Source organism: Antechinus flavipes, chromosome 4 (assembly GCF_016432865.1).
Source record: "Antechinus flavipes isolate AdamAnt ecotype Samford, QLD, Australia chromosome 4, AdamAnt_v2, whole genome shotgun sequence".
Lineage (NCBI taxonomy): Eukaryota > Metazoa > Chordata > Mammalia > Dasyuromorphia > Dasyuridae > Antechinus > Antechinus flavipes.
The window spans coordinates 421271120-421297099 of NC_067401.1; the positions used below are offsets into that span (position 1 = coordinate 421271120).

A 25980-nucleotide genomic window follows, 5' to 3' on the forward strand; every position below is an offset into this window, starting at 1 on the left:
TGTTGATAAGACAGATCAAATATCGGAAAGAGTAGAAAGCAGAATAGGTCAAGGAATATCTAATACAAAAGACCATCAACTCTGAAACTAAGGAACAAAGCCAATACAAGTAATAATGATAACATACTGGAGCCTTGTCATAACTCTATCCTTGGGGAACACACAATGGAGATTTTTTAAACAAAGCTCTCCCTAAAGATGGGTATAATAGGCAGCTGCCTACATCATCTAATTCAAAAGACAATACCCACCCCCCCCAATATATCCCACCCTATCTTGCCATGACATTGCCCTCAAATCTCCCTCATAACACCCATTTTTGGATGCAATTAGAAAGAAACTTAACTTTTAAACTCTTTTGTGTCTGAGCTTAGTGATCTCAGCAAGATAGCATTAATTTATAAAGCAGTGGCTTAATCTGTGAAATTGAGGTGGGATTGATTTCTTTGGTGGACTGAACTCCCCCCAAAACCTTCCATCACCACTGAATATAAGTAACTGCCTTATAACTAGTTTTTTTTTTTTTTTTTTAATTTCTGCTGAGGCAATTGAGGTTAAGTGACTTGCCCAGGGTTATACAGCTAGAAAGTGTTAAATGTGTGAGATCAGATTTCAACTCAGGTCCTCCTGACTTCAGGGCTGGTGCTCTATCCACTGCACCACCTAGCTGCCCCTATGCCTTATAATTTTAAAGTCAGAAACAATTGTTTAGAACAGTGGTCTCCAACATTGGGTGTCAAGGCTCCTGGAGATCTCTATGTGATCAACTAATCAGCGGAAGGGAATATGAATTGTATCACACCCTCCCTGCAAAAGCCAAGCATGGGACTTGTCTCCAACATAATTACAAATACCTTTTACCCAATACACCCCAAGACTCCCTACTTTATAGCCATGTACAAGTTCCCAGACTTTTTCCAATCTTACTTAATTGCTCACTCACTAACTTGGATCCCAGTCAACTAGATGGTGTAATCAGAAATATTCCTCTCTATCCCCTACCTAAACCATATTCATGAAGAAAAAAAATAATGAAGTTGTACAGTCAAAAAAGCTTGGAGATCCCTAGCCTAGGTCATTGGGAGTTTAAATGATTTGGTCAAAGTCATATTGCCACTAGGGACCAAAAGTCTTTCTTACTCCAAAGCCAACTTTCTCTTGTTCCATGTTGTCTCCTCCTGTAACTTTACATTAAGAAAAGGCAAAGTTTATATAGAAAAATAAGTATGCAAAAAGTAGCCAGAAAAACTAGCAGCAATTTACTATTTGATATCCAGTCTACTGGGTACAAGACAAAAAAAGGATGTCAAAACATCATGACTCATTTTACCAGATATTTCTGTGGCTGTGGGGGGACTATCAAATATGGTACATACATGTAATCTCAATGGCTAAAGAGCTGAGGCTGGGAGATCTCTTGGGTTCAAGAGTCTTGAGCTCCAGTGGGTTTTGCCAATCAGATGTCTATACTGAGTTCAGCCTCGATATGGAAAACCCAAAGGGCCACTAGGTTGCCTAAGCAGAGGGCTGACTGGCTCCATTCAGAAATAGAATGGGTCAAAGCTCCTGTAATGGTACCTATAAGTAGCCTCTGCACTTCCAACTTGGGCAAAATAAGAAGATCCAGTCTTTAAAAATGAAAACAAAACAAAAAAACAAATAAACAAACAAACAAACAAACAAAAAAAAAGCCACAAATTTGGGACTTACCTAGCATCAGTAATTGATAACTTTAGGTAATTGTGATACTCTAACTAATAATACTGTGCATCTCAGGACCTAATCTCCAATTCTGACAAACTGCTGGTGACTTACTGAGGCTGATCTGATTGTTTCACAGTAGAAAAATTATCTTAATCATTTAGCCAGTGCTCAGTCTCCTCCTATAAAATCACTGATTACTACTGACCCATTTTTTTAAACTTACAAATTTAGATGAAACCACTGACCCCTGCCATCTAGTGCTCAGTCTGTAGTGACAGGCTGAGATTGACTTTAGGAAATAGAAACATTTAACATGCTGATGTGTTGGAGAAATGCCTGACTTGTAATCCAAAGCACAGTATAAATGGAAGTTTGTCCTAGGATACTGATATCCAGGAGTATGCTTTTTTTTTTCCTCTAGCAACCACCTCGAGGTCCTCCCTCCTTCTCATGGGTGCACAGAATAACATTACCATCCCCCAAACCCCGAGGGTCTCATTCCTCTCCATGCCATTCTCACGATCACCTTCCTGTCTAACCTCCACAGAATTGGACAATCTTCTTCATCACTGCTGTGCCTCTTCCCAACCCAACCCCAAATCCCTGAATTTTCTCAGGTGTAATTATAGTTTTGCTGGTTACTCCTAACATAATGGGAAAGATTCTATCCTAATATGTCAAGAAAAAGAATGATTGTTCACTCCTCAACATCACCAGTAATAGTCACATTAGGGATATCACCAGAGATAGTAATAGAGAGTTCCCATTCCTTTTTTGCCTTTTCCTATCAACATATATCCATCCTAAAGGAGAAAAGTATAAATTAATAAAAGCAGCAATAGTATATCCTTTAATCATCTTCATTACTGATCTCAAAGAGTTAATTTGAAGAGAATTTTGTGAATTCCAAAATACTATAGAAATGTGAATTGTAATTTCAAGTTCATTAAAGTGTCTTACTTTCAGTTATTTGACTTATTATCATGCTTTTGGTTGTTTACTGTGAGTCTGATGCAATACTGATTTTTAAAAAGATGCAAATAATAAAACAAATATTGTATCAGTGCTCTCATTACACTACTACTAGAAGAGGAGAGTCCAAATAGAACCTCATCAATTTAGTAACTACAGGTACCAAGCTACCAATAGAAGAACAGGAGCTTGTGAAAGCCCTATTTAAGTAAAGCATTTTCCAGAGCATTTTCGGCTAGGCTCAGCCTTTATACCTAACGAGATTGGGTCCAGGTTTCTATGCCTCCACACTACTAACAGCTCTTCAATGGATCCTTGGGACTTGATCAAAGACCTTATCTTCTATTCATTCAAGAATCAGGCTAAGAAGCAAAACTATACCCTTCCATATTGTGACTTTCCTCAGCACGGTTTCCATGCATGGCATAAGAAATTAAATGGGAATTGGGGGCCAGCAGAATGACATAGAGCTCATCAGCAAAAATTTAACGCAAATTTTACAATAAGGTATTGTAAACATTATATAAAAAATTCAGACTTCTTCTCTGATATAAATGGAAAGCCAAAAAAATTTATGTGTTTTTTTCCTCAACCCCCATGCAATGAAAGGAATAATTACAGAAAAGAATGGCTTTGAGAAAAAACAACCCAAGCAACTGAATTGCTCAGCAGCCTAAGATAAAGCCAAAACTATTCATATCCCTCTTCTATCTTAGGGATGCTAAGAGTGTGAATTTAGATGCGGAGCCCCTCATTCTGCCAATGCAAATTATTTTGGGGGTATGTGTGAGTAGCCAAGCTTGCAGTGACTGCCTCATTTCATTGATGTGGGCTAACAGACAATAGCTCCATTAGCGCTTCCAGCCAAACAATCGGCAAACATTTAGTAAGCTCTTAATGTATGCCCAAAGCCTCGCTAAGCATGAGGTCAAAGAAAAAGGAAAAACAGACCTTCCCATCAAGGAGCTTCCATTCTAAATGGGAAAGAAAATTACATAAATAGGTATATTCTCTATTCATTCTAGATTACAAGTTATACCCTTCTATAGAAAAAAATAAGCTTAAGGAAAAGAAACCCAAACAATTTCATTACTCAGGATGCTAACATGGAACATAAAACATTGATACCTCTTCTACCATACAGAAGTTAAAGAGATCTTTGGTTAGATGAGAAGGCTCTCATTCTTGTAGTGCAAGTGTTTTGAAGGGTATGCAACTAAATACAGAGTGGATAGAAGTCCTAACAATGTGAAATCTTCCAGAGAAGAAAGAGAAAAAAAAAAAACAGGACCATTAGACTAATTAAAATAATAACCCACCATTTACATTTAGAAGCTGCAATTGTTCATTATGGTTCTTTGAATACTGATTTTTTATCTTTGGCTTAATCTGTGGGCAGCTATATTTTGTAAGTCCACCTTAGTTAGATTCCTAATTCCTTTTTGTGTTTCTTTAATCATTTAGTGCCCAAAATATTGGGGAGAAAAGGGTAGTATGTTAATTCCTCATTAGTATAGTACATGGAAACATTAATCTTTAGATAGCAGTAGAAGATAAGTGCGAGGGAGAAACCAGACTGAAAATTAATAATCACAAAGCAAGTGACCAATAATGCCTCTTATTAATTTGAAATATGACCCTTTTAGGATGCATGTGTTACTGAAAGGACGAGTAATTTGCCTTTATCAAACCCTCTGGTGGCTTGTAGACATCACTGACCAAGGATAGTTGGTCTACAGCTCAAAATCCAGGAACCTAAGTAGATTATCAGTAGTCAGAGTGACCGGAGGCCGACATTTTCCAGATATAATTGCAATCAATCAATTTTCAGTGAACACCAAGATGCTATTCAGTCTTGGAACAGACACTGTGGAGTGGGAGAGCAGAAAGCAGAGAAGACAGTAGGATTGACCTCAACTGGTCAATCCAAGGCAAATGAGCAATCAGTAAAAACGCTACATGTCATGACAGATATGTCTAGGATAGAAAAATGAAGTTGGGTCTGGGAAGCAGTTCTCTGACCTCCTATTGTCTATGTGTTGCTTCCTGGCAGTTGCCCCTCCCGAGGACCTGCGTGTAGCAGCAATCAGCGACAGGTCCGTTGAGCTGGAATGGGACGGACCAATGGCGGTGACAGAATATGTGATCTCTTACCAGCCAACGGTCCTGGGAGGCCTTCAGCTCCAACAACGGGTGCCCGGGGATTGGAGTGCCATCACCATCAAGGAGCTGGAGCCGGGACTTACCTACAACATCAGTGTCTTTGCTGTCATTAGCGACACCCTCAGTCTCCCTGCCATTGCCAAGGTGTCCACTCGTATGTATTGTATTCTCTTCTTCTCCATTTTTCTTTGCAAGGAAACTAATAATTATATTGCTTCAAGAATTCAATTCAATTCACTTATCAAGATCCTAGTCTGTATAGGGGGCTGTGCTAGCCGCAGAAGACACCAAAGCACAAATGAAAGCATTCCTGCCTTCAGGGAGTTTACATTCTGAGAAGGAAATGCACAAAATTAGTAAATATAAGATAATCTGAAGGAGAAAACACTAAACAATTGTTAGCAGAAATCTATTCCTGCAAGAGATAATACCTGAGCTGAGCCTTAAAAGTTAGTGACTATTCCAAAAAAGCTAGATGAGGACAGCAGGAATTCTAATCACGGGGACATAATTTGTACAGAAGCACACAGATAGAAAATGGGATGTTAAATTTGAGGAACAGCAGCTAGTAGTCAAGTGTAGAAAGAGCATAGTGTTTGTAAAAAAAAAATGTATAACATGAAATAACCCTGGAAAAGTAGATTAAACCTAGATTATGGAGATCATTAATATTGAATTAAAGAGTTTTTACATAGTTAATAATAATAACTGTGAATGTAAAGGGGATGAACTCACACACAAAATAGAAACAATTAGCAGAATGAAATTAAAGAGTCTGTACTTAATCCTAGAAGCAGTAGGAAAGTACTGAAAATTTGATGGTGATGATCTGCCTTAGGAAGGTAATTCTGGCAACTATATGGTATATGAATTGGGATATTTGTGAACAAAAAATTTTCCTGGTCTAGCTTGAAAAATTAAAGAGTAGCACATTGTTACTATTCCTATGGCAGACTGAAGCAGAATCAAGAGATGGCAATTGAGGAAATTGTTAAACTAGAGTGTCTAGAGTGTTAAATGGAGGAAATCATTATGAATACCAAAATCTCTGAGTACAAAGACAGTCATAGTAGAGAAGAAATTGGAACCAATAACTGAAGTCCTTAAGAAAGAAGGCAGAATAACTTGAAGGACAACAACAATAATTTGTTTAGTATGATATAAGTGTATGGAAGGAATCTCAAAGAACAGAGTGTGGAATGGTGACAAGCAGAAAGACTGAAAGGGGAAGTAGGAAGCAAAGAAAGAATGTGCTAATTCCTCCAAAATATTTGTTTTGGATAATGTAAGAGAAGGAATAATCAGCAGTAGAAAGATTAGCTAAGGATTAGAAATCTTTTCTTTTGCTAATTTTATGCATGAATACCTAAAACTATCCCCCTTCTGAAGGGAGGAGTTTACAGAAGACTGATCTTTACAAACTCCATTAACATAAAAGTACTCAATGAGATTTCCAAAATCAATCTGTCTGCTTAGATCATGAAATCCAGGAATTGAAAGGTGCTTTAGCTGTGGACAAACATTTTGTCTTTTATTCACTCAACAGATATTCACTAGTGCTTAATATATACAGAACACTATGGGTCCCTGCCCACATCCTCATGAAAACAACAGTCTAGAAAAATATGTAAGCACCAATACGGATATTGCACAATATAGCATGCTAAATAATTGAGAAGAGTGCAATATGTTTCAAGAGGAGTCCTAGGAAGTGGAAGAGAGCATTTTGGCCCTCAGGAACAATCTAAAAAAGATAGAGACAAGAAAGTTCAGAATATGTATGCTCAGGGAGCAGAAAGTTCATTTTATTCACTGCATAATGGAGTGAGATAGTACAAAATAAAGCTGGAAAGTAAAGTGTTTCTTGATTATAGAGAACATTAAAGAGAGTAAAATTTGAAATTGATTCAGTAAGCAATAAGGGACCACTGAAATTTTTTTTAGCAGAGAAAGAGATATGTCAAGATTGTTGAGAAGTGAAAGGAAGATAGATATTAGAGGAGAGGGAAAGGGAGAAGGAGAGGGAAAAGGAGAAGGAGAGAGACAGAGAGAGAGAAAGAGGGAGGAAGGAAAAAGAGAAAGAGGGAGGAGGGAGAAAGAGAGAAAGAGGAGAAAAGGAGAGAAGAAGGGAGGGAGGGAAGGAGAGAGAAAGAAGGAAGGAGAAAGGGAGGGAAGGAGAGAGAGGGAGAGAAGGAGAGGAAGGAAAGGAGGGAGAAGGAGAGAGGGAAGACAGGGAGAGGGAGAGGGAGAGAGAGAGAGACAGACAGAGAGACAGAGAGAGAGAGAGAGAGAGAGAGAGAGAGAAATGGGGAGGGAGAAAGACAGAAAGAGGGAGAGTAAGAAGGAAAGGGAGAGGGACAGGGAAAGAAAGAGGGAAAGGGAGAGAGAAAAGGGGGAAGAAAGAGGGAGAGGGAAAGGGAGAGAGAGAAGGAGAGGGAGAGGAAGAGGGAGAAAGAGACAGAGAGAGAAAGAGAAATGCTGCTTATGAAGCTTTTTCAATAGCTCAGCAGGTGGTAATGAGGATTTGTATAAGGAAGGGGGTCAGAAGAATAAAGAACATGGGTTGCATGTGATAGATGATACAGAAGTAGGAATAGGCATAGCTAAAACTTTGTAGTTTATTAATTTTGTGAACTGAAGGAAAGGGAAGAACCAGAAGTAACCCCAAGATTTCAAACACAGAAATCTGGAGGAATACCATTTTTACAGGCAAAAATAGTGAAGTCAGAAAGAGGAGAAAACTAAAAGGGAAAGTAATGAGATTGATTTAGGGCATGATAAATTTGAAATTCCTGTGGGACAACCAGATGGAGAGATTGTTGGCAAGTAGAAATGCAGTTCTGGTGCTCAGCAGAAAGTTCAGCTTGAGAGAGAGGTATTGGGGAGGTGTCTGAAATGAAGTAGTATCTGAATATGTAGGAATGAATGAAATTACTGAAGAAGAGAGGGTAGACACTAAAGGTTAAGATTAGACCTTCAAGGGGCATTCACCTTAAGAAATCACTTAGAGAATGAGGAACCAATTAAAGATGAGGGAGGAAAAGTAGGAGTGTAGTGTCTCTGAAGCCAAGAGAAGAGAGACAGCTTATTGGGATGAGGAGAAACAATGATGCTATTATGCTGCAAAGAGGGCAAAAAAAAAAAAAAAAAAAAAGACAAAGTCCTCAAGAGCTAGCCCTATCACTAATTATATAGCCAAGAAATTACTTGGTGCTTTTGATCCATAATAATCTGTAACAGGAATTTCTAGATCAGTGGTGTCAAATTCAAACAGAAATGGGGGCCAATAAACTATACATAAGGATCCCTGAAGGCCAAAATATTGACTCAGAAAACCATATAGTAATTTTATCTATGTATATTTATTTAATTTATTAAATATTTCCCAATTATATTTTAATCTGATTCAAACCACACCAAAGAATGTTGTGAGTCAGATATGGCCCATGGCCTGAGTGTTTGATACCTCTAGTCTAACTGATCTTGTAGGCTCCTTTTGTAATGCCGGAGAAACTGAGGCAGGAGAGAGATTAGAGAGTTTTAATATTTTTATTAATGGGAGAGTAAGATTGACTGGACAGGACTCTCGTCTCAGATTATCCAGTCAGACAGAGATAAGTATACTGGGACCAAGGAATATTGGTCCCAGGGCTGGAGGACCCAAAGAATCCAGCGTCCAGCATACAGCTGCCAGACGCCATTCTCCAGCAATGAATGGAGGAACCCCAACTTCTTAAATACCTTTTTGGAGACAAAGAAGAGAAAGGGAGGGAAAGTTTTTAACAGGGAGGGGAAGCCATAAAACTCTAAAAAATCCAGAGACAAAGAAGTAAAGATATCGTGGGTTATCTTGGAATATTCTAAAGGAATATTGTAAATCCATAAAAGAGTCAGAAGAGCTACTCTTTTATCTTGCTAATTTATAACCCGAGAGCGAATAATCCTTAGTTTTACTGGGTCAGAGACAGAACAGTTAAGGAAACTGAGACAGGGAAACTGAGTCAGGACAGTTAAAGAAAACTGTGGCATAACACTTTCAGCTCTGATATTATATCATTTTATCACTCTATGACTGCAAAAAGTCTTTGGATTTGGCAATTGTTATTTCATTGGTGAACTTTGAAAGAGAAATTTCAAATGAGTAGGAAAGAGGAAATCTAGTTGAGGAAGAGTGGATAATAAAGAAGAGAAATCATTTGGCCAGGAATCATCAGAGAGAGAGATGATTTAGTATTGGATAGTCTAGGAGGTTCAAGAGATAGAAGGTGAAAAAAACTGAAATTTGGGATGGGGGGGTTTCCAGAGACATTCAGCAATATGGGAACAGAAAAGCAAAATAGATGGCAGGCATTGCCTGCATATTCTCCCAACAATTCACTAAACATTTATTTAGCATCAACTATGTACAAGGCTCTATGTCAGATGTTGAGTCTTCAAAGACAAATCAAAAAAATACTCCTTAATTCCAAGTAGTTCATATGCTGTTGCTAGATGGAGATTTTGCATGTCAAGGGACTTAGGCAGTTATTGCTACCGTGGATAGAGCCATGGGCCTGGAGTCATGAAAACATAATTTCAAATCCATCCTTAGGCACTTACTAGCTCTGTGATACTGGCTAAGACATTTATCCCTGTCTACCTCAGTTTCTTCAACTATAAGATGGGAATAACAGTAGCTACCTCCCAGGATTGTTGTGAGGATCAACAAAGATAACATTTGTAAAGAGCTTGGTACAGGACCTAAGACATAGTAGACATTTAATAAATGCTTATTCTCTCCCCTCCCTTGCCCTATCCTGTAGAGTTTTCTTGATATACTCAGAACTCTTAGGCACTGAAAGAAATATAAGTATAAGCCATATGGAGAGTTTATAATCTAGTTTTAGAGACAAAGGTAATATTAACCAATCTTTCAATCAATAAGCACTTAGTAATTACACACAATGCACCAGACAGTTTTTAGATGCTTAGGATCTTAAGGAAAAAAGAAAGGGGATAGTTCTTGCTCTCAAGAGCTTATATTCTTCCAAGAAATATGAAAGTTATGGGGGAAAGATGGATTACCTAGCAAAATACTGCATACATTATTATGCTTTCTAAATACAACTAGAATTCAGAAAAAAGGAGAGAAAGGGGGGATTAAAGTAATGATGGAAGATTTCAAGGAACAGGTAGTATTTGAACTGGAATTTGAAGGACATGAAAATTTTGGATAAGTGGAGGGGAAAGAGATTTCATAGAATTTCAGCATGGGAAGGGACCCCACCAATTAACCCCCTGGTATAACCTCTATCTTTATAAGATCCTCTCTATAAACTCCCCAAAGAGTGGTTATCCTGGCTTAATTTGAGGCCGCTTTTCAAGGCAGCCCATTCCACTTTTGTACAATGCCAATTGGAAGAAAGTGTTTTCTTATATCGAACTTTAACCTGTTTCTCTTCATCTTCCAACCATTGTTCCTATTTCTGCTCTATGGGACCAAGTAGACTTGGAAATGTTATCTGTTCCTCCCGTCTTTTAGAAAGGATTAAAAACTGAGCCAACCAGACAGGAGGGGAAAAAAAACACCCCAGACAGAGTTCACAAACAGATTTAATAATTCATTTGGGTGACTAATAACCTTCAGTATTACAATAGAGGACACCCCCAGATGGAAGCTGACTTTATGTGTACATCTGTCTATAATTATCTTTGTTTATGTTTGACCTTTTACTAATTCCTCTGGTGCCCAAGAACCAGTTTAAAATCTCCTGCATGATAACATTACAAAGGTAGGTTACCATCTGCTGTTTTTCCCACCTTGTTCATGGATGACTCATCATTCTGGGTACCCTGGCAGGACTCCCAAATGGCTCCTCTCTTTTCTATTAAGGGTATAAAGTGGTGAAGCTTCCGTCTTTCCCAGGGCTTTTTATGGCAACTCAGGGCATCCCCTTAAGTGTGCTCTCAGGTGACAAAGGCAAAATCATGTAATCTCCACTGGCAAGCCTACAAAGAGTTAATTAAGAACCAACCATGTTCCTTCTCAGACAAGCTGCAAGAGAAGGTACCCAAATGGAGAGAGGAAGATACTGTCATTCTCCTAGGGGAATATCCCAGGAGGCAACAGCTAAAATGGGGGCAAGCATCCTGAGAACACCGCCAAGTAGGGGCTGCCACAGGTCAGGATGAGTAATTGGAATGCCATTCTAAAAAGTACATTGTCACCTGAGTTAAGCACAGGAAGTGGGAGGGAGGGACAGAGGGGAAGGCTGGAGAGAAACTGAAGAAAGATTGAGAGATACAAGGAGAAAAAAGATAGAGGAGGACAGATAAAAAAAAAATAAAAAAAAACAGAGCAAGAGAAATGAAGATAGCGAATCCATGGGAAAGGAAAAGAACATCAAGAGAAAAAAGAGAACACTGGACAAGGAGAGATAAAACTTGGTTTTAAAAAATATTCTTATTTTTGTTTTAATGTTTACATTTTTCCCTGCAGAAGCTGGTTATTATTTAAAACAGTAGGATATTCTCCTTTCTTCTTGCCTCACTCTTCTGAATAAAACAAAATATCCATGTTAGTGTTAAAAAACATGTTATTTCATAAAAAGAAGTCACCAAATCTTATCTGGGCTGCTGGTTTACCTCTTTACCTTTGGCCAACTCAGCTCATGTCTTAATGTTTCTGGGGACCTCATGGGGACACACATGTGTCCTCTCTAAGCCTCTTAGGCATGTGAGAAAAAACATTTGGGGCTTCTTTAAGAAAAGGCACTATAAAGACCAACAGCTGAAAGAGAGGTTATGTGCCTTTTTTGTGAACAATTAAACTATTTTATGAAAGGAAGTATAGGAAAAATCATTTGTTAAAATATCTATTCAATTATTCATATATTAATTAAGGTTAGACCAAAGCCCACAATGAGGAAGAGGCTTTTAATAATATATAGATTCTCTGTCAGTATGGTAACTTAAGATTTCCCTGCACAATCTTTGGGACATATAGGGTGGAGGGCAGTGTGCTGAGAAAAGGATAAAGTTAATACTCTATGGCTGATCCATGGGTTCATCAGGGTTAGCCATAAAGCCATCACTCACATTGCTGTATTCCAGATCTCTCCACCCCTCAAGGGCTGCAATTCAAGACTATCACAGAGACCACCGTGGAGGTGCAATGGGAACCCTTCTCTTTCTCATTCGATGGGTGGGAGATCAGCTTCATCCCAAAGGTATGGTTAGACTGCTAGATGCCCTTCATCCTAGGGTTAACTCTCCATCTGGAATTGGGTCAGTTGCATAGAAGTAGCTGCTGCCTAAAGGTGATAAAACCCAGAGAAATTAAAAATTAGTTTTGCCAACTAGCAGCAGAACCAGAAGTAAAATTTATGTTTCCTTCCTCCTGTCCCAGAGGCATTTCTACCATGCTAACTAATACCATTGGTTTAAAATATGGTACTAATGATATATCTACATCTAATTAGGAAAGTATTATGGAAGAATTAATGGACTTGGACTCAGGAGACTTGGAATCTTGATCTAGTTCTGCCACTAAGTATTTGTGTGCCTCTTTTGAGAAGTCATTTAACCTCTCTGAGCCTCAGTTTCCTTTTTAGTAAAAAAAAAAAAAAAAAAAAGTAACACTTGTTTTATTACCCACTAAGTAATATTGCTATGATGAAAAAAGTTTGTGGTCCTTAAAATGCTAAATAAAGATAAATTTTTGTCAAGTATGAAAAATGAAAGGTTCAACAAGGTTATTTCAAGAAACAGTAAACTGAAAGAGGAATCCATTTTGGGACTTGAGAGACCAGATTTTAAATTGTCCCACTGACCAATTGCTTGAAACTAATACATATGAGAGTGACAGGAATACAAGTAGAGACATTCAATAGAGATAATTCTTCTCCCTGAAGTTCCAGGATTTAGTGGGTCCATCAATTCAAAAGACCAAAATCTTCCGTTAGGATGGTTTTCTTTTTTAGGGTACAAGAAATGCTAAATTCAAAAAAGTCAGACTCCACTCCCATCCAATCATATTGTATATATCCCAGAAATACCAAAAGACAATTATTGGGAAAGCATAGTTATCTTCCAGGACATGATGGTCTAAAGGTCACAGCTATAACCCTAGTATCTCTAGCTTCCTACTTAATAACCTATTAGAATTTCATCATGAATTTATCTAAACTCTTCTGGAACCTTTTTATAGTTTCTACCTGAACTATTTGGGAGTAATGAGTTCCATAAGTTTACTACCTACTGGATAAAATAGTTCTTTTAATAATCTCCAAGAGGTGTCTTCTAGTTTTTGGTATTTGTTGAAAAAAAATCTGAGATCATAGAATTTCAGAATTAGAAGGTACTCTAGTGGCCATCCAGTTTCTCTGTACCCCAAATAATGTACTGTACCCATTCCCAACAAATGACCACATAATCATTTCTGAAGACTTCCAATGAGGAAGAGCTCCCCAACTGTGTTCAATCAACCTAGAGTTATAGTCTAGGTTAGGATTAAAGGTCTAACTTTCAGAAAATGATGTCATCCACTATAGTTTTTAGAAATGTCAATCATATTCCTTTTTTTTCTTCATCTATCCAAACTGAGGAGCATTTGAAAAAAGAAAATTATTGTATGTCCATTCCTGTTGGACATATTCAAAGGCTATTTCTAATGAATGATTGTACATTCTAGCCAAAAGTGTCCTGGTTTTACCTTTGAGTGTCTTTGAAACTCTTAAAATTTTAGAGCTTGAAAAGAACCCTAGATACCATCTAGTACAGTAATCCCCTCATTTTTACAGACCTGAAAACTGAATCCCAGAGAAGGTAAGGAACTATCACATAGCTAGTTAATGTCAGTGCCAAGACAAGAACCCAAATCTCCTGACTCCTAGTTCAATGTTCTTTCCACTGGGCCATATTTCCTCTCTCTAAGGTGGGTTGATGACATGTTTACATCATGAGCAAAGATTGATTTATTATGAAATTTTATATTATGAGTAATGATTTTTTTTCTCAAAGGAATGTGCTTGTAGAATTATAGTGACCAAAACAGGTCCTAGACAAGAGTTAAAAAAACCTACCTTTCCCTTCCTTTGCAGACTCTGGATGCAAAATTTTGAATATAATATTAGATGTTTTGACTGATTTTGCCAATTGTTTTTTCTCTCATTCTTTGCTACAAGGAAAAACTTAATAGGTGACAGAGGAGGAAAGATATATGGGAAGCAAAGAGAATTTTTGAAAACAAATAATTTTTTTTTAAAAAAAGTAAGGAATGAAGAAAGAAAAAAACAATAGAAAATTTAGCTACATGCCATCCTTGAGAAGGATGTGAGCAAGTGGTTTTTTGCAACGAGAGGAAAATCATAACATCCTGCTTCCACACAGAGACAAAATTCTACACCAGTTTCCCTCGTGCCCAGTCCTAAACAACTACCCTTTGGTAGTTCCAAGGCAGGATCAGTGCCCTTGAAGAATAAGCAGTTTATCATTCACATGGTGATTTCAGTCATGGGTTTTTTTTTTTTTTTTTTTTTTTAAGAGTAGTTCTGCAAGTTGCATCTGAGTTGTTCTCAGTTCTGGAACTGACTGACTTGAAAAGAAGTCATATGCATGGAAGATGCTGGTAATAACCATTTCCCATGGCAATGCAAGACTCAGCCTCTAGCTTTGCATAGTTAAATGTGTTAAGACTAAAGTATGGAATGATGAGTGAGTATATGTATGCAGATTGATTGAGCTGATGCAGAGTGATGTGAGTTAGAGTAGGAGAAATAATGTAATGTTATTGCAAGTCACTATGAGCATTTTGTGAAGATATCTGGTTATGGATCCCGAGAAAGTGTTAAATGAGTGTTGGTACATACTTCCTGAGAGATGGATTTTCCCTCAAAGTAAACCTCCATTTATTTAGCTTGTGAGTCTGTGACAGAATAAACCCATGGGGTTCAGTGGAGGTTTATATGTTCCTCTGGTACTGGAAGCTCTGAGAATGAATGCAATTTTGAGTGCTAATGTTCTCCCATGCAACCATATCAGCAAGTAAGGAGCAAGAAGAAAAGAGCTCTAAAAGATATTGTATCTAAACAATGAGGTTCTTAGTTCCATTGAAAATGCATTAAAAATGACATAACCTGGGTCAAGACAGTTTGAGAGGCACAACTATAAAAGCTTGGGTTGTGTTAGTAGATAAGCATTAGTACTCCTCTGATACCACAAAACATTAAAGTGGATGGACTGATAAATAGAGAAAAGGGGAAAAGGAGACAAAAAAGGAGAAAATCCAGCCCCACGTATTCTTTTTTTTTTTTTTTTTTGGCTACTCCTTCTGTTCTTTCACTCCCTTTCACCTCCATCTTAATCTTTGTTCTCACCCTGCTCCCATTTTGTATTAGCACATTGGAGTAAATCATGTCACTAAGCACTAACTCATCCAGCTGAAGGGAAAACAAGACATTGACAGATTCACATCTGATTTAACTCCAAGAGTAAAATAAGATATAGCAAAATAACAGTTCCTGCCTGTATAAAAAAAAATGTGAATGTCTTTCCTCCTTTGAAATATGTTTGTATATTTGTATAGATGTTTACACACACGGAAAGAGAGAGGGAGAGAGAACTATCTCCTCTAAATAGCCAAGGGCATATTCTTTATGATTAAAGATAGAATGCCAGCAAAATTTGATGGATGTCTCCCAACATCACCATTTTGTCTGTGGCAAAGTTCATCCTATATCACTTCATCACTAATATTCACTGACAAACTCATCTGACCCATAAAGAGGCAAAGGAATATTTTTAATTGGCAATTAATTTATTAAAATTTTAAATAAGCTGTAGTCAACTTGTATCACACTTAAGCCTGATGGGAATGGGTACTGGCTTCAGATACACAACTATTTACATGACTAGGTTGGAGATGATCAGACATTGATCTACCATATTCAGAACTCATACAGGCATTCTCTCTCAGTGATGTTTCTTTTTCTTTTCTCCTTATATCTCCCAGAACAATGAAGGGGGAGTGATTGCCCAACTCCCTAGTGATGTCACATCCTTCAACCAGACCGGGCTAAAGCCAGGGGAAGAGTACATCGTTAATGTGGTGGCTCTCAAAGATCAAGCACGGAGCCCCCCAACATCAGCCAGCATCTCAACTCGTAAGTTACTCCTATGTCCTTTCTGGATACTCACTCCCTGACAACATAAGAGCTGACCCTAGAAAATGTAGATTCTTCTGTTTGTGATGGGAACCCGGTGCCTGGCTAATGGACTCTGGTGAAATTCTACAGAGACTAAGGAAGGTTGTAGGTAGGGTATCAAGAGTACCCAACAGTCAAAGGCAGGAAGATCTGAGTTTGAGTCCTCTCTCTAACATGTAATAGTAATAAAATAATGGATAAGTCCATTAATATTTCAGGGCTGCATGTAACTCTCCAAAATAGAGGAAGCAGAGCAATTGCCCAACTATAGCTATAGTTTCTTCATGGAAAGCTATCTCTTTAAGTGAAATCATAGGTCCTGTATAAAAACGACCAAACAAACAAAATATTAAAGGCTAGACCACTTCCCTTATATGTTTTCCAGATTCCATTTGCATCCTGTTCATCAAAAACAAAAAACATTAGAAATTAGGAAATAAAAAGATTTCAGTGTTTCTTGGTTTGTTCTCTGTCATCAAAGAATTTTCTTGCTAGTACTTGCTCTCTCTAGAAAAGGAGAAAATGGGAGATGGAGTCAAATTGAACAAGGCACTTACTATTAGAACTAGCTCAGTGGGGACTTAACTTAATTGATATTGAGGATGAAATTACATTATTCTTTCATTGGCATAGGTTCATTTCATTCCCATTTGTTATATTGGCAGTTAGATGGGTTGCCCATTTGACTATCTTAAGCGACTCCTTTCCCACTTGATAAGTGTGGCTTTCACGTAGGGGACAAGGGAAAGAGAAACACTTAGCATGCGTGTGGCATAAGCCAAAATTATCTGAGAATTAAAAATACCCTCTGATGTTAACTATTTTGTACCCATTTTAGAGATAAAGAAAACTGAGACCCAAAGATCAAATAGCTTGTCCAGTAAGAAATAGAAAATACAATTAAAACCAGACTTTCTGCCTCCAGCATTAGAGACTCTAACCTTTGATAATACTCATGAAAGGGGCAGCTTGGTGGTACAGTGGATAAAGCACCAGCTCTGAAGTCAGGAGAACCTGAGTTCAAATCTGGTCTCAGACACTAGCATTGGATTCAAGGTGTCTATTCAGTTTAGTGAATCATGGTCTTTATCTTGAGAGTCCCACCAGTTATCAAGTCTTGTTTCTCAGAATCTATTCTTTCTGCTTGGGACACCAAAATGGTTTATTATGACTTTGCCTAAAGGTACCCCAGACTTAAATGAACTTAGTTTTACTACCCACTATGGTAGCTGTTATAGGTCATTTAGTTAATATTCAACAGACATCATCCTGATGCTTAGCATTAAAAATTCCTTAGAAGTTAAAGACTATAAACCAAATAACAGAAACAACAACAAAGCATTTATTAAGGATCTACTAAGTTCTCGGCATTACGCTGAGTGTTGGATGTACAAAGAAACCCAAAAGACATTCCCTGCTTCTCAAGGAGCTTAAAGAATAATGGGAAAATTTTTCCCTGATTTCTTTCAAGTCCCAACTATTATAGAAGGGTAGGAAGAGAGAGAGAGAGAGAGAGAGAGAGAGAGAGAGAGAGAGAGAGAGAGAGAGAGAGGTGGGGGGGAAGAGAGAGAAAAAGAAAAAGGGAAGGAAGAAGGGGGAAAGAAGGAGAAAGGGAGGGGGAAAAGTAGGAAGGGAGGGAAAGGAGGAGGGGGAGAAAGGAGAAAAGAAGAAAAGAAGGGACACAAGAAGGGAAGAAGGAAGAAAGGAAGGAAGGAAGGAAAGAAGGAAGGAAGGAAGGAAGGAAGAAGGAAGGAAGGAAGGAAGGAAGGAAGGAAGGAAGGAAGGAAGGAAGGAAGGAGGGAGGGAGGGAGGGAGGGAGGAAGGAAGGAGGGAGGAAGGAAAGAAGGGAGAAGGAAGGAAGGGAGGGAGGAAGGAAGGAAGGGAGGGAGGAAGGAAGAAGGGAGGAAGGAAGGAAGGGAGGGAGGAAGGAAGGAAGGGAGGGAGGAAGGGAGGAAGGAGGAAGAAAGGAAGGAGGAAGGAAGGAAGAAAGGAAGGAGGAAGGAAGGAAAGAAGGAAAGAAGAGAGGGAGGGAGGGAGGGAGAGTAGTGGGGAAGTGGGAGGACGGAATCATTTATCCAAGTTTCCTTTCTGAGAATTCACTTGAAGACATGAAATCAAATTAAAGATCAGTTTATTTTTCCCTAAATTGCCCTGTTACATCACTGCAAGGAGATCAGGTCAAGTTCAATTAAGGATGGCCATCCCAAGGCCAGAATCTGAAGGGTTCCTGCTGAAGAAGTAGTCATCCCTCAACCAATCAAATCAAATCAACTCAACCAAATCAAAATCAAGCCTTTAGGAAATGTATTTTTAATTGTATCCCTCTGCCAAGTTCTTACCTGTACCAAGCATCCCCTGCAAAGCACTGAACTGTTATCAAACATTCAGGAGGCCTTTTTTTCAATATGAACCATTTTATGAATGCAAATGACAAGACCGACCACCTGCTGAGAGAGCTCTCTGTGCAACATGATCCTATTCTAATAAGGTCAGTTGTTAAAATAAGGTTTTGTGTATTTAAGAGGTTGAAAGACAAATGTTTTATGTAATAATTTAGATCTTAATGCCACCATTTTTTCTCCCCAAGGATTCCATGTCTCCTGTCACATTAAAACTCATGTCACAGTAGATAGAGTATGAGCTCTGAAGGCAGAGAACCTGGATTCAAATCTTTCCTCCAGTACTTGCTAGAGCAAGTCACTTAAACTCCATAGGCCTCTTTTTTCTTAACTTAAATGAAGGGATTAAACTGAATGACCTCTGAGGTCACTTCTACATCTAAAGCTTTAATCCTATAATCATCCACTGTGAGGCAGATTAGTAGCCAATATTGATTTCCTACCCCTTCCTTCCCATTTCATAAATGGAAAAAATGAGGCAGAAGATGGTCAAGTAGGCTAAAGTGGTGCTTGTACAACATAAGACATTCATATAACTTTTCAAAAGTTGCAAAGTACTCTGGGAAGAAAACTAGATCCCTTGCCTTCAGAGATAGAGATAAATAAGATATTTTTAAAATTCTATGTATCAAAAACCAAATATGATCAATTGAGCCTGACTTCAGGGGATCCTGGAGCAAGCTGACAATTGTCTCAAGCCTTAGAACACCAGTCAAAGCCATCGTCACAGGATCCCCAAGACTGAAGGCAAGGGACTCAGTTCAGTAGGATGCAAGATATGCAGTCCTCCTGGAAGGGGTGTACTAATAAATGTTTACCAGATCTCTGAAAAAAAATATATATGCATGATATACTTTTGAGTTTAATCTGCATTCTTAATATTTTCTCCATCACTTTCTTAAATCTAAACAATCAACAAAACAATAAATCAAACCCTGCTTTGTGGCATTTGCTGATTCCAGAGCTCTAAATGCTCACACTGAAAATTTAGCAATTTGCTCCCCTGAGCCTCATAGGACTTGGCTTCAATACACCCCTGCATATAGGATACATTTCATTCTGTAGTCAGCCTAAGTAAATCAGTCTACTTCTTAGCTAGCCTAGGGCAGGCCAAAAAAATAAATCTCAAGTTGATTAGAAATGCTAGTTTCTTTTCTCCCCACTGCCCTTCCTTAGCCTGCTATCCTTCCTCTCCCCACCCAATTTAATCCAACCAGAACAGAAGCCCTAGAACTGCATGACTGGTACCAAATCAGAACCAACTGAACTCTAAGATAATTCTCTATCAAGATGTCTCCCTCAAGTTCACCTGGTCCAGGTCTTAGCACTGCCCTAAATAGGCAGGATGAAAGCCAAGAACAAGGACAATGAATGGCCCATCATGTAGTAGTGATGCTTTTCTGGTCCAATAATAAGCTCAAATGAATGAACAACAGAGACAGTCCAGAACCCTTTTTGGAGCAGTAAAGTGTTATGGAGCAGGGGTGTCTTTTACTAGATGCCATTTTCCAACAGGGAATATTTCATGTCAACAAATACAAAGATCTCTCGTAGTCTGTTGCCTTTTTCCTGGTTTTTATTCATCATCACAGCTATGTGACTCATACAGCTAAGCTGGGATATTTACTGGTCAGCGCTAAAGTTCCCCTTGGCAGCCAATCTGAAAATCATGGGTTTTGGATTGGGGCAGCTGCTTCATGGGTATTTCCTCAGGGTTCTTGGAGATAATGAGAACTAGCCAAAAGTCCACAGACGTGTGGACATTACATGGTCCTTTTGTCTTTATTGCTAGACAGAGACATAATTGACTAGCTCAAGGTAACAGATGCCCTTTCCTTCCCAGTGCTGGAACGTCCAAAGCAACTATATACAGAGCTAGGTTCAACTTCAGCAAGACTTGAGTTAACATTTTGCTCAATGTGACTGACCAAATTATTTTACCTTTTTTTAGACTCAGTTTCTTCTGAGCCTAATGAGGGATTGGATTTGATAAACTCTAAGATTCCTTTCAACTCAAATTCTGTGATACTATTATTAATCCAAATATCACTAGCTAACAAAAAAAGTTAGATTTAGAGAAAGCTGAAGTCTAATGCTGAGTCAATCGCTATTTCATTATAAGATCTCCAGCGTGTCATCTAACCCTCTCTGGGACTCATTTTCCCCAACTAGATAGAGAATAACACATATCTTCATTCTGTCTACCCTATAGGCAAGATGAGGGTGAAAAGAGATGATTGGCATGAAAATTTTCTTCCAGTAATATTCTTTTTATCAAAATTGTTTCCTCCATCCATTTTTTATTCTATCATTTTATTTCTCATCTAGTCATTGATGGACCTACACAGATCTTAGTTCGAGATGTCTCAGACACTGTGGCCTTCGTGGAGTGGACCCCGCCTCGAGCCAAAGTTGATTTCATTCTCCTGAAATACGGACTAGTGGATGGAGAGGGTGGTAGGACTACTTTCAGGCTTCAGCCTCCTCTGAGTCAGTATTCTGTGCAAGCCTTAAGACCTGGTTCCCACTATCAAGTCTCAGTCAGTGCCATTCGGGGGACCAATGAAAGTACTTCCACCACCACTCACTTCACAACAGGTATGACAACAGATGGAGAGGAGAATTATGGGGGGGAAGGAAATAGGAATTTTCCTGATCTTGAAAAAAATAAATGACTTAGTAGGTCTTTCCTGAAGGAAACTTGATATCAATAAACAGAAAATAAGAGGAATGACAGAACAATGGCTCTAGAGATGATAGGAACCCCAATGGACATGAGGTCAAATTTCTCATGATTTGCCCAAGAATATATGTATAGAAAGCATCAAGGCTGGAACATGAATTCAGATCTTCTGACTACACATTCAGTGGCAGTCATTCAATAAATATTAAGTACCTACAGTGTGCCAGACACCGTGCTAAATACTGATGATGAAAAAATAGTCCTTGTCATCAAAGATTTTACAACCCAGTGAGAGAGATAACATATTTGCTATTCACATAGAAACTAATAATAATAATAAAAGGAAAGCATCAGAATTAAGAAGGGTTGAAAAAATCTTCCTATAGAAAATGGCATTTCCACTAGAATTTAAAGGAAGCTAAGGAATGTGATAGACAGAGATGAGGAGTATAGAATTCTAGGTAAGTACTCTTCTTACTATAATAAGACTGCTGAGCTTCCTGTAAATAAGAGAGAAGGGATATAGTGTAATAATAATAATAATAAACAATACTATTTAGTTGATTTCTATAATGCTTTAAAGCTTCAAAGAATTTTCCATATATTATCTCATTTCATCTTCACAGAACTGTTTTGAGGTGCTCTTATCATTCCCATATTACAGACAAGGAAACTGGGATTCTAAGAACTTAAGTGATTTGTCTAGAGTCATACAATTTGGGGATCTGAATTAGTATTTGAACCAACTCTTCCTGCTGTCTACTTTACCATGCTGCCCTTAGTAGAAAAAGCCTTGTACAACATGAGTCAGGACACCTTCATCTAGGACTTGATCTGCCATTAATGAGCTATGTTTTCTTTGGCAAATTCTTTCACTCTTTTAAGCCACAATTCTTTACTTGTTAAGCAATAATAAATTATTTCTAAGGTGCCTTCCCCCAATAATACTCTGCAGTGCACCATGATTGATTCCACCAAATTTCAAACAGTGACAACAAGGCAGAATGTTGGCATTTGGTTCCCAAATCCACACTTTCCTTATTCTGTGGTAAAAACCACTAGCAGTGGACATATGCATTTTTGCTGGAGTATACTACTAGTAACCATGGGGCACTGATATGCTCCAGAGGTTACTCAGGGTTGACCAGCAGGGATGAGAACCCTGAATCTTAAAAGTGGGGAATTTCAACAAGTCAGTGCTCATGTCAATGTCTCTAAGCTAGGCCCACACTACCATTCAGTACCAAAAAACTAAAAAAATTTAACTTATTTACCTCTTCTTAGTAGAGTAAAATACCACTACTAGGTATGTATCCCAAAAAGATAACAAATTGACAGGAAAAGGAGCTATGACTATAAAAATATTTACAGCACCTCTTTTAGTGGTAGCAAAGAACTGGAAATTAAGTGGATATCCATCAATTGGGGAATGGCTGAATAAGTTGTGGCAAATGAATGTAATGGAATACCTTTGTGCTTTAAGAAATGATGAGCAGGAAAGTTTCAGAAAAACATGGAAAGACATAGGAATTGATGCAGAATGAAATGAGCAGAACCAGGAGAACATTGTACTCCATATTGTATATTATATAAAGCAATATTGTATAAAGATCTACTATGGATAACTTAGCTATTCTCAGCAATACATTGGTCCAAGACAATTCCAATAAACTTGGAATGGGAAATGCCATCTATATCCAGAGAGAGAACTATGGAGACTGAATGAAGATCAAAGCATATATTCAGCTTTATTTTTTGTTGGTTTGCTTTTTCTTTCTCATGGTTTTTCCCTTCTGTTTTTCTTTCATAACATGACTAATGTAGAAATATGTTTAAAATGATTGTACATGTAACCCATATCAGATTTACTGTCTTGGGGAGGGGAGAGATAAAGGAGGGAGGAAGAAAAGAAAATCAAACTCTTACAAAAATGAAAGCTAGAAGCTATTTTTATATGTTATTGGAAAAGTAAAATACTATTTTAAAAAGGAGATAATTGTCAAGTAATGCTTAGCATCGGGCCTGGGGATAAAATAGGTGCTTAATAAATGGTTCTTTAACTAACTAAAAAAAGATTATTTCTCTGGGTCTCATCTTTCCTCATCTTACAAATAGGGGAAGAAGTTGAGACAGATGATCTCAAAAGTACAGTTCTAAATGTATACACCTATGAATAGATCACACAAACAATATTTCCTTTCTCATTCTTGAATGTCGACCTTGGCTCCCACCTGCCTTGCCCTTTATGGGCAACCCAAGTTTCATGCTCATTTCTTTATTGCAAGATGACATTTGCTTGGAAGGCAGATTTTCTGTGTGCTGTTCTCAGATAAGGGGTTGGAGAAACAATAAAGCAGGAGGGAGCTCTCCACCAAGCAGCCACATATAAAAGAAAACTCTTGATGTTTAGCCCGAAAAGATGTAGATGGGATTGGCTGGTGGCCCAGGCAAATTCCAATCAGGAGCAATTACATTCTGCTACCTAGAAACTCTTCCGGCAGCCTCCATTCAACACTGCATGGTTTTCTGCTGCCAGTTACACTGCCGACTGGCAGCTGTTAAGCATCTGCTGCTTCATTCCCTCTGCAAGGCCATTCTCCCACTCCTGGAGAGGGTCATGTGGAGAGAAAGGGCAGGACAGTAAAGTGAAAAGCGTTCTGTGGACAGACAGCATCACAAAGCCTCTGGTTAGTTAGCGGGAGCTAATGTTAAGAGGAGGTAAGGGCCAAGAGCCCTCGTCATTTCATCGTTCCATTTAAATTCAGATTAGGCAGAATGCTTTCCCAGGTGATGCTTTGGATGCCATGAGGACACCAACTGTGGAGGAAGTTAAAGCAGAGGCTTTGGGTTCTAGGACGAACATTGTACCTACCAGGACCTTACGAACTATTGCTTAGAGAAAGAAGCCTGGCAGAAGGATGAAGGGTGTGTGTGTGTGTGTGTGTGTGTGTGTGTGTGTGTGTGTGTGTGTGTGTGGCAGAGACAGAGACAGAGAGACACTGAAACACACAGAGAGACAAAGACAGAGAGAGAGAGAGAGAGAGAGAGAGAGAGAGAGAGAGAGAGAGAGAGAGAGAGAGAGAGAGAGAGAGAGAAGCAGAGAGAGAAAGAGACAGAGGCAGAAACAGAGAGAAACAGAGAAAGAGAGAGAGAAGGTGGTTTCTCTTGTGTCACTCACTATCTCAGCAAGTCATTTAACTTAGATCTCTCAGTTTCATTAATAAAATGTGGATTGTCAGGCACCTAACTCACAGGGTTTGGGGGAAGATTAAATAAGTAAATATGTATAAAGCATCTTGCAGACCATAAAAGTATTTTATAAATGTTGCTATTGCTTTGTGCAATTTGTATATTGTATTATTTTATTACAAAATTCACAATCATATTATCATTGTTATTATTAATAGTATGGGAATATTATCTTTCCCAATGACAGCTGATGCCTCTAGACTCTAAATAATGCTGGTTTTGCCCTTGGATACTCATTTGGGAGATATCTTCATTTTAAAGAACAAAACTCCATTTCTCTCTGTGAAGTGTAATTTTAAAATAATTCTTATTGACATCTTTTATTTTCTACCTATTCAGAATTTCTCATAGTATTCTTCCTCTTCTTCCCTCTAAAAAGCCAAACCATGCAATAAGTAATTATTTTTAAAGCAAAGGAGGAAGAAAATCAGCAAAAATCAATTAATACATCCAAAAAATCTCAAGTATGAGTACTACCCTATGGACTTCCCATCTCTGCAAAGAAATAGGGAAGAGGTTTCTTTTTCTTTCTCTTCTTTAGATCCATGCTTCTTCATTTTAATTCCTCAACATTCACTTTTGATTGTTTTGGAGTGGTTCTTTCTATTTATATTATTTTTTTCTTTTAATATTTTATTTTCCATTTATTTATGAAAACAATTTTAACCTTCATTTTTACAATTGTGAATTTCAAATTCTCTCCCACCATTCCTCCAATCCCCCGTCATTGAGAAGACAAGCAATTTAATTAAGGTTATATATGTGCAGTCATGAAAAACATTTCTATATTAGACATGTTGTGAAAGAAAACATACACCAAAAATAAACAAATAAACCAAGAAAAATAAAGTAAAAAAAATAAAAAGCATGCTTTAATCTGCAGTCCATTTCTATCAGTTCTTTTTCTGGAGATAGGTGGATATCATCATAAGTCTTTTGGAATTATATTGGATTCTTGTATTGATGAGAATAGCTAAGTGATTCGTGGTTAATTGCTGTAACATTATGTTCTCCTAGTTCTGCATCAGTTTACTTTGTATCAGTTCATGTAAGTCTTGCCAAGTTTTTCTGAAATCATTCTGCTCATTATTTCATGGTATTCCACAATGGTATTCCATCACATTTACAAAGAACAACTTATTCAGCATTCCCCAATTGATGGGCATCCCCTCAATTTTCTATTCTTTGCCACCACAAAAAGGTGCTATAAATATTTTTAGTTTTCCTTTGATCTCTTTGATATACAGATCTATTGGCCCTACTGCTGTGTAAAGAACATGTACTATTTTGCAGCCCTTTGGACATACTTCCAAATTGCTCTCCAGAATGGTTAGATGAGTTCATACTTCCCACTATTTACACTGTTGTGGTCATTCTGTATATTGTTGTCTTGACTCTGAGTACTTCATTTTGCATCAGTTCAGTTAAATGTTTTCATGCTTTTCTGTGTTCATCATATTTTCATTTCTAACAACATAGTAAAATTCCACTACGTTCACTTGCCACTGTTTGTTTAGACATTCTATCAAGTTATTTTTTTCTAAAGCTTTTTACTTTAAGGCACCAAACACAAGCCCCAGGGCTTCTTGTATTTGAGATGGAATAATAAATAGAATTTATATAACAC

The 25980-nt window shown here is 38.0% G+C and overlaps 1 protein-coding gene across 2 annotated transcripts in view; it reads left to right on the plus strand.

The window, feature by feature from the left end:
- TNR (tenascin R) overlaps nucleotides 1-25980 on the plus strand; it is a 108992-nt gene that overhangs the window by 3475 nt on the left and 79537 nt on the right. The window contains exons 3-6 of one of the 2 annotated variants that reach the window (XM_051998905.1): nucleotides 4730-4993; nucleotides 11932-12047; nucleotides 15830-15980; nucleotides 20750-21019. In XM_051998905.1, the coding sequence (XP_051854865.1) occupies nucleotides 4730-4993; nucleotides 11932-12047; nucleotides 15830-15980; nucleotides 20750-21019 (801 nt within the window). The remainder of the gene's footprint in view (nucleotides 1-4729; nucleotides 4994-11931; nucleotides 12048-15829; nucleotides 15981-20749; nucleotides 21020-25980) is intronic. The other variant, XM_051998906.1, reaches the window with a different exon arrangement.